General features: G+C 39.3%; 1 protein-coding gene across 1 annotated transcript; it reads right to left on the bottom strand.

The window, feature by feature from the left end:
- Positions 1-8,090: 8,090 nt before the first annotated feature.
- On the bottom strand, positions 8,091-13,206 carry LOC124877188 (ubiquitin-conjugating enzyme E2 G1-like). The gene is made up of 6 exons (XM_047380245.1): positions 13,030-13,206; positions 10,769-10,871; positions 10,573-10,670; positions 10,242-10,420; positions 10,014-10,121; positions 8,091-9,927 (listed from the first exon to the last, which is right to left on the bottom strand). The coding sequence occupies exons 1-5, from the start codon at positions 13,070-13,072 to the stop codon at positions 10,035-10,037; spliced, it is 510 nt and encodes a 169-aa protein (XP_047236201.1). The 5' UTR covers positions 13,073-13,206; the 3' UTR covers positions 8,091-9,927; positions 10,014-10,034.
- Positions 13,207-16,485: the final 3,279 nt, after the last annotated feature.

Genomic DNA, 16,485 nt, shown 5'->3' with positions numbered 1-16,485 from the left:
AAAGCAGGCAAACTAAAATGTGTAATAATTTAATTACAGTCTAAATAGTCATATGTTGGTGAATCACACACACACAACAAATCATTAATTCTATATTTTAGCATCAGGGTTTAGGATTATCTCGAGACTGTAAACCAACGTAGTCCATGAACACAAGCAATGATGTATAAACCACCCTTCTGGGCTAGGCAAGCTTGCATGTAAAACTTAACTTTAGCCACAGTAAAAATCAGTTTATTTGTACTGCTAATGATTTGTATCATGATCCTTTTTTACACACAAAGTAGATTACTGTACAAACACTAAGTACTCTAAAACCACTTTTAACAAACATGTTGCTAAAGTGTTTGAAAGTCCAAAACAGAGATCTAGATTTGTATTAGTTTGTATTACTAATTCACACTTAAATGAATTAGTGAATCCTACTTATTTTCAAAGTTGTAACAGGGACTGCTTTATGTTGGGTTTGATGTCATTCCCATATCCAGTTTACAACATCAGAGATAAATGGAATCCAGCAGAAGCTGCCACCAGCTCTTGTTCCTGGTTCACTGTTGCGTGCAACAATTCAAACTGGAAGTTCTCATGTCCACTGCACTGATCTTCCCAGAAGCCTTTAGTGAAGCAAAGATCAATGTCCTTCAACAACTGTTATTTTTGGTGTCACTGTTAGTTTATTTGTATTTAACTTGCAAATAAATGGGACCGAAAAGTCTTCTGCGTACCACTTAAGGGAGTCCAAGTACCACAAATGGTACTTGTACTGCTGTTTCAGAACCATGGGTCTAGACCAAAGTTTATTTAAACATACTTACATAGCCTATGGTCTACAACCCCAATTCAAATCAAGTTGAGACGTTGTGTAAAACATACATTGATTTGCAAATCCTGTTCAACCTATATGCAATTGAATACACTACAAAGACAAGGTATTTAATGTTCAAACGGATAAACTTTATTGTTTTTTGCAAATATTCACTCATTGTAATTTTGATGCTTCCAACACATTCCAAAAAGCTGGGACAGGGGCATGTTTACCACTGTGTTACATCACCTTTCCTTTTAACGACACACAATAAGCGTTTGGGAACTTAGGACACTAAAAGGTGGAGTTCTTTCCCATTCTTGCTTGATGTACAACTTCAATTGCTCAACAGTCCAGGGTCTCCGTTGTTGTATTTTGCGCTTTATTTTTAGTCTGGACTGCAGGGAGGCTAGTCTAGGACCCACACTCTTTTGCTGCGAAGCCTCTCTGTTGTAACACCTGTAGAATGTGACCTGGCATTGTCTTCCTGAAATGAGTAGGGATGTCCCTGAAAAAGACCTTGCTTGGATGGCAGCATATGTTGCTTCAAAACCTGTATGTACCTTTCAGCATTAATGATACACAGATGTGCAAGTTATCTATCCCATGGGCAGTACATACCTTCATACCATCTCAGATGCTGGCTTTTGAACTTTGCACTGATAACAATCCGGATAGTTCTTTTCCTCCATGGCCAGGAGGACACGACGTCCATGATTTCCGAAAACAATTTCAAATTAAGACTCTTCTGAAAACACCGCACTTTTCCACTTTGTGTCAGTTCATCTCAGATGAGCTCGGGTACAGAGAGGTTGGTGACATTTCTCTGTGTTGTGGATATATGGCTTTAGCTTTGCATGGTAGAGTTTTAACTTGCACTTGTAGATGTAGCAACGAATTATGTTAACTGACAAAGGTTTTCTGAAGTGGTCCTGAGCCCATGTGGGAATATCTGTTACAGATTTATGCTGGGTTTTTTTTTTTAAAGAATTTTTTCGGCACTAGAGGCCTTTATTTTTGATAGTAGGCAGACAGGAAGGAGGGGCAAAGAAAGGGGGAGACATTCGGCAAAGGTCACTGGGTCCAGGACTTGAACCCGGGACAGCCGCTTCGAGGACTATAGCCTCTATATGTGGTCGCGTCCTAACCCCCACACCACCAGCGCAGCGCTCTATGCTGGTTTTTCATGTAGTGCCTCCTAAGATGTCGAAGGTCATGGGCATTCAGTGTTGATTTTTGACCTTGCTGCTTATGTGCAGAGATCTCTTGATTCTTTGAATCTTTTGTTGATATTATGGGCTGTAGATGATGAAATCCCTAAACTCCTTGGAATTGTACATTGGGAAGCATTGTTCTTAAACTGTTAGACTGTTTGCTCACTCAGTTGTGAACCTAACCCTGTCCTTGCTCGTGAACAACTGAGCCTTTCAGGGATGCTCCTTTTTATACCCAATCATGGCACTCACCTGTTTTCAGTTAACCTGTTCACCTTCAACAGGTGATTTCTTAACATTCCTCAACTCTCCCAGTCTTTTGTTGCCCAGCTTTTTTGGAATGTGTTGCAAGCATCAAATTCAAAATTAGTGAATATTTGCAAAAAAGAAAAACAGTCAGTTGGCCAGTTTGAACATTAGATATCTTGTCTTTGTAGTGTTTTCAATTGCATATGGGTTGAACATGATTTGGAAATCACTTTATTCTGTTTTTATTTAGGTTTTACTTAAAACTTTATTGGATTTGGGGTTGTACATTGGACATAAACTTGTCTTGTTTTTGGAAAAATTGTTTAAATGTGAACACAGTGTGCTGCTAAACCAGCAGAATCCCAGACCAAAATACACACAACAAACCCATTCAAAGAGCCTATGCTGTGTAACAAAGGAGAAAGGTCAACCCTGTAGACCCTGTTGGACCATGTTGTCCATTCTTCTTTTTGTTTGACGGGTTTCACATGACAAAATCAGAGTGACATACAGTATCTAATAAATGTGAGTACACCCATCACATTTTTTTAGAAAACTTTTTTTTTTACATTTTCATGGACAACACTGAATAAATTAAATTTTGATACAATGTGAAGTAGTCAGTGTACACCTTGTATAACAGTGTAAATGTAATGTCCCCTCCAAATAGCTCAACACACAGCCATTAATGTCTTAACTGCTGACAACAAAAGTGAGTACATCCCTAAGTTAAAAACCCCATCTTCATCCATCTTTCCATCAACTTTGACCAGCTTCCACATTCCTGCAGCAGAAAAGCATTCCCACAGCATAATGCTGCCACCACCATGTTTACAGTGAGGAAAGTTTGTTTATTGTTATCTGCTGTTTAGGCTTTCAGCCAGACACATTTTGCTTACTAATACAATGACTTGCAAAGTGTGCATATCATGACATTATCGTGAAGTGGAAGGTAAAGGATACAATGTTTTGGCAAGTTTTTACAAGTAAAAATCAGTGTGGCACGCATTTATATTCAGCTCTCCTTTACTCTGATGCCCCTAAATAAAATCAAGTGCAGCTAACTACATTCGGATGCCACCTTATTAGTACAAGTCTTTTTCAATTAAATGTTTGTGATCTAAACTCTGTATAAACAGCTGTCCTGTGAAAGACTGAAAAATACAACTACAAAGTTTGTATTTTTAAAATAGAAAACATGAACTTTCATGAGGTGTCAGTTCTTTTGCAAGGGACTGTACAATGATTGACATAACTTGTTTTTTTTTTATTATATTTGTGTGCCAACAGTTTTGGCATGCTCAATGTTTTGTGGCATGACTGCCTGTAGAGTCAAGTGAAAATAAATTAGGACACCCTACAGCTGCCTATGCATTTTTCTTACTTTTTTGTATATATGGATATTTAAATAAAATCTAAGACAAATGTAGGTAGTTCTGAACAAATTATGAGCAAATATAGTAGTTTAAAATGGTGGGATGATGGGTTTTTACCTCTGACCTTTTTATATGCCCTGACATAAAACATAACACAGGAAAGTAAAAATATGATCCACCTTGACATGTGCTACATGTGAAACATCATAGCTGTGGAAGTGGGTATGTCTGCATGTGCTGGCTCCCAGCAGCGCATCTGTGTTTGTTTCTCTGTACATTTCCCTCACATGTTGGTGATGTAGACAATCAAAGCCTGCCAAAGGTATTGAAAGTATTAAATAAACAATAAATTTTTTATAACAAATGTAGTTAGACGTTGTGGGTTTCTTACATAATTTCTTAACAGAAGACATTTGCATGCAGGATGATTGTAGTATTGGATTCCATTACAGAGCTTACAAATGTGAAAACAGTGCCTGTCAATATTTATACTTCTTCAAGATTTAAGATTATACAACTTTGAAGTGAAAAGAATATAAAATGTTTTTCAAAATTTCTTACAAATAAAAAATCTCAATTGTCAGCCGTGCATACAGGTAAATCTCTAAGTATTAGAATCTTCAGTTCATTATTTTTTATCACTTATTTCAGAAAGTGAAGCTCATATTATATAGATTCATTACACATAGAGTGAAATATTTCTTCCCTTTATTTCTTGTAAGTTTATTGATTGTAGCTCACAGATAATAAAAAACCCAAATTTATATCTCAGAACATTTGAATATTGTGGAAAAGTTAAATACTGGACATCCATGGTGATTCACTCTAATAGGCTAATTAACTCAAAACACCAGCAACGGTTTCCAAAGCCTCAGAATGGTTTTTCAGTCTGGGTCACTAGGCTACAGAAGAAGACAGAAGAAGACTGTTGATTGGACAGATTTCCAGAAGACAGTCATTGACACCCTCCTTAAGGAGATTAAGCCACAAAAACTCATCTGGTTGTTCACAGAATGCTGTATCCAATTATATAGAAAGTTGAGTGGAAGCTAAAAGTGTGGTAAGAAAAGATGCAACAGGAATAACCACAACCTTGAGAGGATTGTCAAGTAAAATCCATTCAAGATTTTGGGGAAGGATGGAGTCATCGGCTCAAGAGCCACTACCCACAGACGTGTCCTACACATGGCCTACCAGCATCTTACCTGGGCTAAGGAAAGAATCTATGGAGTATTGTCAAGAGGAAAATGAGAGAGACCAGATCCAACAATTCAGATGACCACATTGCTGCTATCCAAGCAACTTGGGCTTCTATTACACCTAAGCAGAACCACAGGCCAATCATCTCCATGCTACGCCGCACTGTTGCAGTAATTCAAGCAAAAGGAGCTCAACCAAGTACTGCGAGCATTGAAATTAACATACTTTTCAAAAGACTGAGAATTCTGTTTAAAATCTCCTTTATTTATCTAATGTATTATTCTAATTTTCTTAAGTTTTGGGTTTTCAGTGTAAGCTATATTCATTAAAATTACAAGAACTAAAGGCTTGATATATTTCACTCTATATATAATGGATCTGTAAACTAAATGAGTTTCACTTTCTAAAATGAGTGACAAAAATTACTGAACTTTTTTTGATAATCTATGTTTTTGAGATGTACCTGTATATGCAGCCCTCATATTCAATTCTTTAACTGGATTTAGCCTGGACTTTGACTGGGTCATTTTATCACTTTAGGTGGACTTGTCTCAGTAGGTTTTCAGTTATGCCAGGGAAGGGTGAATATAAATGTACGGCTCACATTTCAGATAAAAAAGGAAGACCACACTACCGGTCAAAAGTTTTAGAACGCCTTTCTCATTTAATGTTTTTTTTTATGTTCATGACTATTTACATTATACGTAGATTCTCAATGAAGGCATCAAAACAGTGAATGAACACATTTACAATTATGCAGCAAACAAACAATTGTAAATTAACTTTAAATGTTATATTTTAGAATCCTTAAAGTAGAGCCCCTTTGCAGTAATGACTGAAATATTAACCTTTGACCATCTCTCAATGAACGTCTGGGAAGTTCTTTCAAGACTCTTTGGAAAACCATTTTAGTTGATCACCTCATGAAGCTCACGGAGAGAATGCCAAGAGAACAAAGCAGTCATCAAAGCAAAGGGAGGCTATTTTGTAATAATCTAAAATATAAAAATGTTTAGTTATTTCACACTATTCATTTACTACATGTGTGTTCATTCACAAGTTTGTTGTCTCTGGTGAGAATCTACAATAGTCATGCAAATAAAGACCCATTAAGTGAGAAAGGCATTCTAAAACTTTTGACCGGTAATGTATATTTCCTCCACTTTGCACTTATGCACTGCTTTTTGTTAGTCTATCACATTAAATCCCTATAAACTACACTGACGTTTGTGGAAATACAGGTCCTTCTCAAAATATTAGCATATTGTGATAAAGTTCATTATTTTCCATAATGTCATGATGAAAATTTAACATTCATATATTTTAGATTCATTGCACACTAACTGAAATATTTCAGGTCTTTTATTGTCTTAATACGGATGATTTTGGCATACAGCTCATGAAAACCCAAAATTCCTATCTCACAAAATTAGCATATTTCATCCGACCAATAAAAGAAAAGTGTTTTTAATACAAAAAACGTCAACCTTCAAATAATCATGTACAGTTATGCACTCAATACTTGGTCGGGAATCCTTTGGCAGAAATGACTGCTTCAATGCGGCGTGGCATGGAGGCAATCAGCCTGTGGCACTGCTGAGGTCTTATGGAGGCCCAGGATGCTTCGATAGCAGCCTTTAGCTCATCCAGAGTGTTGGGTCTTGAGTCTCTCAACGTCCTCTTCACAATATCCCACAGATTCTCTATGGGGTTCAGGTCAGGAGAGTTGGCAGGCCAATTGAGCACAGTGATACCATGGTCAGTAAACCATTTACCAGTGGTTTTGGCACTGTGAGCAGGTGCCAGGTCGTGCTGAAAAATGAAATCTTCATCTCCATAAAGCTTTTCAGCAGATGGAAGCATGAAGTGCTCCAAAATCTCCTGATAGCTAGCTGCATTGACCCTGCCCTTGATAAAACACAATGGACCAACACCAGCAGCTGACACGGCACCCCAGACCATCACTGACTGTGGGTACTTGACACTGGACTTCTGGCATTTTGGCATTTCCTTCTCCCCAATCTTCCTCCAGACTCTGGCACCTTGATTTCCGAATGACATGCAGAATTTGCTTTCATCCAAAAAAAAATACTTTGGACCACTGAGCAACAGTCCAATGCTGCTTCTCTGTAGCCCAGGTCAGGCGCTTCTGCCGCTGTTTCTGGTTCAAAAGTGGCTTGACCTGGGGAATGCGGCCCCTGTAGCCCATTTCCTGCACACACCTGTGCACGGTGGCTCTGGATGTTTCTACTCCAGACTCAGTCCACTGCTTCCGCAGGTCCCCCAAGGTCTGGAATCGGCCCTTCTCCACAATCTTCCTCAGGGTCCGGTCACCTCTTCTCGTTGTGCAGCGTTTTCTGCCACACTTTTTCCTTCCCACAGACTTCCCACTGAGGTGCCTTGATACAGCACTCTGGGAACAGCCTATTCGTTCAGAAATGTCTTTCTGTGTCTTACCCTCTTGCTTGAGGGTGTCAATAGTGGCCTTCTGGACAGCAGTCAGGTCGGCAGTCTTACCCATGATTGGGGTTTTGAGTAATGAACCAGGCTGGGAGTTTTAAAGGCCTCAGGAATCTTTTGCAGGTGTTTAGAGTTAACTCGTTGATTCAGATGATTAGGTTCATAGCTCGTTTAGAGACCCTTTTAATGATATGCTAATTTTGTGAGATAGGAATTTTGGGTTTTCATGAGCTGTATGCCAAAATCATCCGTATTAAGACAATAAAAGACCTGAAATATTTCAGTTAGTGTGCAATGAATCTAAAATATTTGAATGTAAAATTTTCATCATGACATTATGGAAAATAATGAACTTTATCACAATATGCTAATATTTTGAGAAGGACCTGTATTGTATGTGAAAAGCTCAAGGCATCAATACTTCTATGAGAAACTGCATTTCATCCACATAATGAACAGTGCTTTTCTGACTCAATATGGCAGAAAATGCCATTCGGGTTAGCAAAGTAAAAATATTAAATACAACATAAATTGTAACATTGTTGACAGTTTCAATTCTGAAAGCTAAAATAACTGAATATTTCTATTTCTATTGCTTCCTCGTCTTAAAAAAACAATCCCCATTAATACTGTCCATGTGCCAGAGGTCAAATCAGCATATCAGAGCAAAGTGTAGCCAGTCCTGAAATGTGACCCCATTTAACTGGCTTCCAATTACAGAGCAGAGATCTGATATGCCCCCCCCCCTTATTTAAAATGTAAACATACAAAGTAAAGCACAAGGCCTTTGGTTTATACACTTTATTGAGCAACATGTCCAATATACATTGCATTGACACAAAATGGAACAAAAGAATAAAACAAAAAAATGAACAACCTACAAGAAACAAATAATGGCGCCATGGTGGATCACCTGGACACGTTACTATTTTCAGAGGGTATTGCTTAATGACGTTTCAAACGCACCGCATCTGTGCAAATACAGTGAACACCGGTCAGAGGAGGTCATGGTGGTCTGAAAAACTCTCCAGTAAAAATGGTAATGTCAACACCAGTAATGTGACCATCAGGTCTGCATAAATGTACTACCTATACACATCACATTCACCCAGAGTGCACCAGCAGCGGTATCCTATTGAAGCATAACCTCACTCCTTAATCTCTGATCATGACCGCCAGAAGATGGTCCGCTGTTTTCAGTGTTTGTCACAGATGGATCAGGGATAACCCAATTTTAAATAGATGATAATCATGGCTTAATAAGTCTGTTAATATCAACCATGTATGCCTTTTTTTCTAGGTTGTGTTCATTTCCATATGGATGATTTGTCAAAACTCTATTGGATGGTAGAATAACATCTCCAATGGGATAATTGCTAACAATGGAAATTTCAAATATTCAATAGAAACTTTAGACAGAAGAAATTAGATTTAATCAAGAATCTAAACCCAGAAGTGAATGTGATTTAATTCACACACTAATAAAAATTAAAGCATAATGTGCCACTGCAAACGAACCACTAATCTAACTGAACTATGGAGACTCTAAAATCAGAAGCCTTTCCCGAACAGACCAAGAATCTCATCCATAAACCTGCTCATATTTGCCATGTATAACATGAGGGAAGATCAAGAGCCAGTTAACCAGTCTATATGTAGAATATTCACAGTCTGAGCTTTTTTTTTTTTTTTTTTTTAAACAAAGACGGCATTTGACTGGCCATGATTTATACCAACACAAGCAAACTGAGTTTACAATCACTCATGAACCTTCTTGTCCACGATCGCCACCTATGAAGATCAGCAATTTATAGGGACCCACCTTATTAAATGCCAATCAAGACCTTTAATAACCTGATCCTGACACGTTGGCACAAACCTTCCTGTACCATCTGCTACACCTGTCCAAGATAATATATCATTAAACAGAAGAACTCAACGTGTAGGTTGTAAAAAAAATCCTGGCAAAGAATGAACAACAATAGAGCTATCTAAATGGATTATTCACATTTGAAGGTCATGGCTTTTAACATCTCTAACACACGCTGGTATTAGAAAAAAAACACAATCGGGAGGCAGTTTTTCAGAAAACACGAAAACTCTAAGGTCGCATTAAAAGTTCTCATCTTGTTTCTTTAAACAAAGAGCCAACTGTGAAAAAGTGACGCCAACAGAAGGCAACGGTGATTCAACGACAGCTTTGAAAATAATCACATCCACTAACAAACGTGTTGGGTTGACAACAATCGGGTGGGTTAGTAAGGAGGACAAATGACGACCTAATGAGGACAGGCTTTTGTTTCTTTCTACACAATCTTGAGCACTAAATTGCATAAGAAACCTGGTATAAAGTAGAAACTGTTCAGCAGCAGATAAAAAAGCAAGTCCAGTTCATTTACAGTAGTGACATATCTTACATCATTCCTATTTTCAAAATAAATTAAATTAAATATACAATTCCAGGTAGGAAACAGGATAATTTCGCTGGTAATGTTCTCAAATTGGCTCATCTGGCAGACCTTTCACAAAAACGTGGTTGGGGCCAACCAAATCCTTTGACTGGCAAAACAAAGGGTGCAAAAGCCTTTTGCTGAAGTTTTCCCGCTGAAGGCATCTCCTTTAACTGCACAAAAGCATAATGAAATTATTATCACTTTCAGGTGTCATGTTTTAAGACACGAGTCTTGCTAAACAGGTCCGTTTACTCACCCTGAAATTCATAACGAACCCCTAATCGAAGGCCATCTCTTGACTTTTTCTTACACAGCGAGCCACCTTCTTCTTGAATTCTCCATTAGGATCCTCCCTCCATTCTTTCTGTAGGAGCAACATCATGTTATTGAAGCGACAAAGCGTCAGTTTTCCTTAACTGCATAGATAGTGAGACTTCAAAAACAAATTTAGAGTTTGGGGAAAAGGAAAGGTAGCATAACTCACTGCAGCATCCACATTAGCTGGTGAATCACTGTTTGGGTCTGCAAGCATGGAGATAACACTAATCATGATTGTCTCTACTGTGTGGATTGGAAGCCAGCGCTCCTCAGGCTTTTCATAACCAAACTTGTCTTCTCCTGGCTCGTGCAGAATCGAGATGCAAACATCCCCGTTCTTTGCAACTGTGAGAAAGAATTGAAAGAGAGTGAATACTTTGTAGTCTTGAAAGCAGTTAAATAAGGAAAATACTTTGGATCTTTATCTGCAAACCATAAAATAATAATGTGTCAATGAACCTATTCAATAACATAAGAGCGCTGAGACTTGTCTTTACCATTTGGATGCCAAATCTCTGTGATGAATTTCATCTTTGGTGGCCGTAGCGGATAGTCATAGGGAAAAGTTAGGTATGCTTTGAAAAACCCTCCTTCACTGCAGAGGAGACAAAAAAAAAGTAGAGAAAAATGTTAATCTTTTATGTTTTTGAATATTTCTGTCACATCTCTTCAAATCATTATTTTCTCACTTACAAAAGAGTATCTTGTGGACCAATTATCACAACTTCCCACTTGTATATGTCGTCATCGTCTATCAGACCAGCTGAAAAGCCCTCCACTGGGTTCTTGTTGAGCTCTGGCAGGAGAAAGAAAATAGTGGTTCAGAATCAGAATCAGCTTTATTGCCAAGTTTGTACAGACAAATAAGGAATTTGACTCCGGTACACTTTGTTCTCAATAATAAAGAATATATTGGAAAATGTACATATACACACAATTGACTTTACAACAGAATATATTGTGAGATCAGTCCAAGTATGCATGGTGTTGTTCTGGACTGTCAAGTGTTCATCAAGAAACAGCCTTTGGGGAAGAAATTGTTTCTGTACCGGCTGGTTTTAGCAGACAGCGCTCTGTAGCGCCACCTGAAGGTAAAAGTCTAAACAGTTTGTGTGCAGGGTGTGTGCAGGGTCTGCAGAGATTTTAGCTTCCCTTTTCCTGACCCTAGACCTGTATAAGCCCTGGATAGAGGGAAGGTCAGCCCTGATGATTCTCTCTGCAGACCTGATTGTTTGTTGCAGTCTGGACCTGTCCTGTTTTGTGGAAGAGACAAACCACACTAAGATGGACAAAGACAGGACAGACTGAAAAGGACAGACAGTTTTGAAAAGATTCCCCTAAAATAAATGTTTATAAAGCAAACACTAAACACAGGCAGGCTGACAACTACAGGACACAATTCATTCTAAGGATGTTATAGTATAAGAAATGCCCTGCATGGAGCTCAGATCTGTGCTAGTTTCCTCAATGCAGGACTCGTTTTTTTACAGAATTTTACTAAGGTTGGTTCCTAACAGCCAGGTAGTAATTTTAAACCACAGCAAACTCTTTCAAAATGATATTTAGTTTCGTCAACATTAAATAACGCTGCCCCAATCAATCTGCCAAGGTTTGGAATTGGCCAAATTTTCTTTGATTGATTGGTTGATTGATAGATGATCAGCAAGTCAAACATGTACAAAATAGATTGTTGTATTCTTTAAACACCAACGAAAACTACTTAACATTGGACCTGAACTCAAAGAAGATCTGAAATTAGCATCAGCCAGGAAGATGATCATGAATCTCTATCAAACCTCTACCAAAAATGAGTTCCTTAAAATGTCTATCGGTGATGTGCAAACTTGCACAACAGTAAAGAGATCCAAGTTAAATCACTGATCAATACACTAACGCCACGACAAAAGTATATCTGACATATTGTGCAGTGAGGGCAAAATACATTTCCAGTCCTTCAAAATGGAAACAGTTTTGACCCCGTTTCTGTAATTTCAAGCCCAGATGAAAATGAACATTCCCAATTTAATTCATGACTTGGAAAGTGGTTTTTGTTACAACACATATAGCAAACTGCCTTGCAGTGTCATTGTAACACGAACGATTTTACAAAAAAAGGGAAACTTAGGCTGCTGCTTGAATTAAAATCATTGCTGCGATCTTTGTAATAACATGGCAAAATTCTTTTTTAAACAGAAATGTAAGTAACAATTTAACATCAGCATGCTATTTATGTATAAACCCTGGTCTCAATATCTGGTTCTAAAATGGTTTAAAACAACTTGCGAGCTGATAAGACATGTAAATAAATAAGCAGCCATTCCATAGAAGAGATTCAGGTGTTCGGCGTTAGCAGGAAAAATCACGTACCCTTTAAAAACATTGTGAAGATAAAGAAACCAATAGACATGCCTTGATTACTAAAATACTAAGCGTCAAACTAGCACATTAACAGCATCACAGCTCTGGATAGACACCTGAGATATTACCTAAAATACAGATTTCGAGTCTGTATTCATTTCTACTAATTGGGTTCAGACGTGGGAGCGTGTGCTCCTATAAAAGTATTGGAGTACTTGCAAAAATCATTAGCTGTATTAGTGATCAAGACAGGAGATGTTCTTGGATTGATTATTCCTTTGTTCTGTCTGACAACTAATACCAAACTAGCTAGCCGCTAGCAGGGTTCACGTTACGAGTATGTACTAGTTTAGATGGTTATTTTGTCAGTTACAGCTCTAAATATACGTGTTGAATCCTAAACGTGATTAGCTAACCAAAGCAGCTTAGCCCCCACGCTGAGGTGTGTTGATAAAGGCACCCTTTATGCTGCTGTGTTAGCTCTCCGAGCTCAGTCCTATGGCGTAAACATCGCCTCTCATAGCTTAGAAAAGAGCTAACATTAGCGTAGCGGTTACACACATTTGTTTCGTCGTAAAGACTACTGGTTATATTACCTGCTAATTGTTTTCGAAGAAGTAAAGCTGATTGTTCGGTCATGGTACGCGAACGGAACCGAGGGAAAACACTGTCTGTAGGCAAACACCTTTGTAAGGACAGAGCTAAACTGGGACAGAAACGAGGCGCTGCGATGCCAACTGCTGGCTACGTTGACACAATATTCTTCTGCTGGATGAGAAGTGTGCGCATGCGCGCCTAAAAACAGTCTAGAACCCAGTGTTTCTCTAGAAATGTACAAGCTCTAATCTGGAAAGCGCTTTTTCTCACATCCCAAGTACCAACCCTGTCATAATTAAGAACAAATACAGAAATAAATAGACTCAAAAAAATAATTACGGGGCCAAAAAGTAGCTAGACAAATGCAATTTAATAAATAAATGTTGCTGTAGCTCATATTATGCAGGTTTCTTCAAAGAGCTGTTGTAGATGCTGATGGCTGTAGCGATCTGTTTTACAGCAGATCTGAAGAAGCCTTTGACTGAAGACACTGTTGTTGTAGGACAGTCTCATGAAGAGGATGCTCAGGGTTTTCCATAATGTTCTTCATTTTATGAAGAATCCTTCTTTGCACAATGATCTCCAGAGGTTCCAGAGGAGTCCCCAGAACAGAGCCAGACTTCTTAATTAGCTTGTTGAGCTTTTTCAAGTCAATGGCTCTGATGCTGCTACCCCAGCAGATGACGGTGGAAGAGATCACACTCTTCACAACAGACTTATAGAAGATATGAAGCATCTTGCTGCACACACTGACGGACCTAAGCTTCCTCAGAAAGTACAGTCTGCTCTGTCCCTTCTTGTAGATGGCTTCACTGTTGCATCTCCACTCTAGTATGTTGTCCAGGTGAACACCGAGGTATTTATACTCCTCCACCACCTCCACTTCTTCTCCCATGATGGAAATAGTGTTTGACCTATTCTTGTTTCTCTTAAAATCTACAATCATCTCCTTTGTTTTATTCACGTTCAAGATGAGATGATTGTTTCTGTTGCGATGAGTGGTGCGCAGAAGTATTTACGTTGCAGAGAGATTAAAATAAGTGAGTCTGTGAGTTTCTTCAGCCTCTATCAGGCATATTTATTGAAGAACTTTAACAAAGTTACATGTAAACCTTTTCACTTACAGTGCCATCTTCTACAGCAAAGGTAAAACGTAAAAATCATGACATAATGACGTCGCACATGTGCACACCAGGAGTGACATGCATAACAACAGCAACAGGCGGCAGTATTGAAACATGTTGAGTAAGCGATTACAATAGTAAAGTTGAACAGTTTCCACACTATCCCACAAAGCGGTTCACCAGCTCCCTGTACTCAGCTTCTTGTCCATCTCTGATCCACCCCACGACTGCAGAATCATCCGAGTATTTCTGCAGATGACAGGAGTCTGTCTTGTACTGGAAGTCTGAGGTGTACAGAGTGAAAAGGAATGGTGAGAGTACAGTCCCCTGTGGTGCTCCTGCGCTGCTGACTACCTGGTTGGACACACAACCCTTCGGTTTCACAAACTGTGGTCTGTTTGTCAGGTAGTCGTTGATCCAGGAGATTGTTGAGGTCTCCACCTGAGTCTTCTGGGGTTTCTGACAAAGCAAATCAGGTTGAATTGTTTAAATGTACCAGAGAATTCAAAGAACTTGATCTTCACATTGCTGCTGGCTTTGTCCAGATGGGTTTGTTGAAGCAGGTGTATGATGGCATCTTCAACTCCAACTCCACTGAGATAAGCAAACTGAAGGGGGTCCTGATAGTTAATTGTTTGCTTACTCAGGTGGGCCACCAGGAGTCTAGGACCTTCATGATATGGGGTGTCAGGGCATTGAGGCATCAGTCATTGAGGACTGATGGGTGAGTTTTCTTTGGTACCGGAACAAGACAGTAGGTCTTCAACAACACTGGAACCTTCTTCTGGGTCAGGCTAAGGCTGAAGAGGTGCTGCAGAATCCGACAGAGCTGCTCTTCACAGGCCTTAAGGACTCTAGGGGTGACACGATCTGGACCTGCAGCCTTGTTCCGGTTCAATCTTTCCAGTTGTCTCTTCACCTGACTTCTTGAGACATACAGGTGGAAGGTGGAGGCAAACGGAGCATCAGTATCTTCTGGTTGAAGACAAACATGTGGAAGCAGAAGGGTCCATGGTTGAGGTGGAAGATAAAACATTTTAGGTGTGACAGGAAAGATGGGGGTCATATGAGGGTGTCTGGCTGTGAGCAGGAGAGGAGGATGCTGCGCTTGTTTCTGAACTGAACCTATTGAAAAATGTGTTTATTTCATTGGCTCTGTCCAGACCTCCATCGGTCTGATCATCTTTCTGCTTGAAGCCTGTGATCTTCTTCATCCCTGTCAACAATTCTCTGATATTGTTTTGCTGGAGCTTGTTCTCCAGCTTCTTCTTGTACACCTCCTTGCTGTCTCTTATCTTGACTTTAAGTTGCTTCTGTATACTCCTCAATACTCCATTCTCTGTCTCCCTCTCTGAGGGCTTTTTTTTTTTGTCTTGTTAAGCAGGTCCTTCAGGTCACTGGTGATCCAGGGTCTCTTATTGGGGAAGTATCTCACTGTTCTGGTGGGGATGATGTTATCCACACAGAAGTTTATATAGTCGGTCACACACTCAGTCATGGTATTGATGTCCTCTCCATGTGGCTGGCATAGTCCGTCCCAGTCTGTATCCTCAAAGCAACCTCGCAGGGCTTCTTCAGCTTCCTGTGACTATTTTCTCACAGTCCTCTTTATTACAGGTTGTCTCTGAACTAGGGGCTTATATTTCGAGGGTAAATATTATGGACAAAAATTCACTTCTAACAGTTCAATATCTGCACTGCAGAGAAGACACTTCACAGTAACATGTCCTGGATGACATCATCTGTTGTTCACAAGTACTGCTAGACCACCTCCTTTACTTTTGCCCCTCCTCTTTAAATCTCTGTCTGCTCATGTGATCAGAAAGCCTGGCAGAGAGATGCTGAAGCCAGGGATAAGACCCTGCAGCCATGTCTCAGTGAAACACATAATACTACATTCCCGATACTCTGGTTGGGTGCTTTGTAGGGCTCTGAGTTCATCCAACTTTTTTCCCAACGATCTCACATTACCCATCATGATCAATGGAAGAGATTGTTTGAACTTCCTCCTTCTTTCTCTTCTCTTCTCTTTGCTCCTGCTCTGCATCCATCCTTTTCAACTCATCAGGAAATTGGGGTTGCAGTTGAAGTATTATTTGAGCTTTTGAGACATTAATCAGCTGCTCCCGGCTGTAAGAACAACCCCGTTGCCATGGTGACGCTTCATAACAAATGTCCAAAAGTAAAAATGTTTTAGCAAAAATCCTTCCAGCTGCACAGCATCCAACACCGCAGAGGATAATCGTCCAAAAAATAGAAATTTTATCTGCCACAGGAGGAATTTGTATTGTTAAAAATAATCTGAAGAAAAAGTAACAGAGCCACTCCAAC

Source organism: Girardinichthys multiradiatus, chromosome 12, assembly GCF_021462225.1.
Source record: "Girardinichthys multiradiatus isolate DD_20200921_A chromosome 12, DD_fGirMul_XY1, whole genome shotgun sequence".
NCBI lineage: Eukaryota > Metazoa > Chordata > Actinopteri > Cyprinodontiformes > Goodeidae > Girardinichthys > Girardinichthys multiradiatus.
The sequence above is the reverse complement of the archived record's forward strand: the minus strand, read 5'-3'. Positions and strand labels throughout refer to the sequence as shown.

Excerpts from the sequence above, each read along its gene's own strand:
- LOC124877188 (XM_047380245.1), bottom strand. The coding sequence starts at position 13,072 with ATGACCGAACAATCAGCTTTACTTCTTCGAAAACAATTAGCAG. Across the intron at positions 10,872-13,029 it reads TCTTCGAAAACAATTAGCAG|AGCTCAACAAGAACCCAGTG; the intron begins GTAATATAACCA and ends TTCTCCTGCCAG. Across the intron at positions 10,421-10,572 it reads AGAGATTTGGCATCCAAATG|TTGCAAAGAACGGGGATGTT; the intron begins GTAAAGACAAGT and ends TCTTTCTCACAG.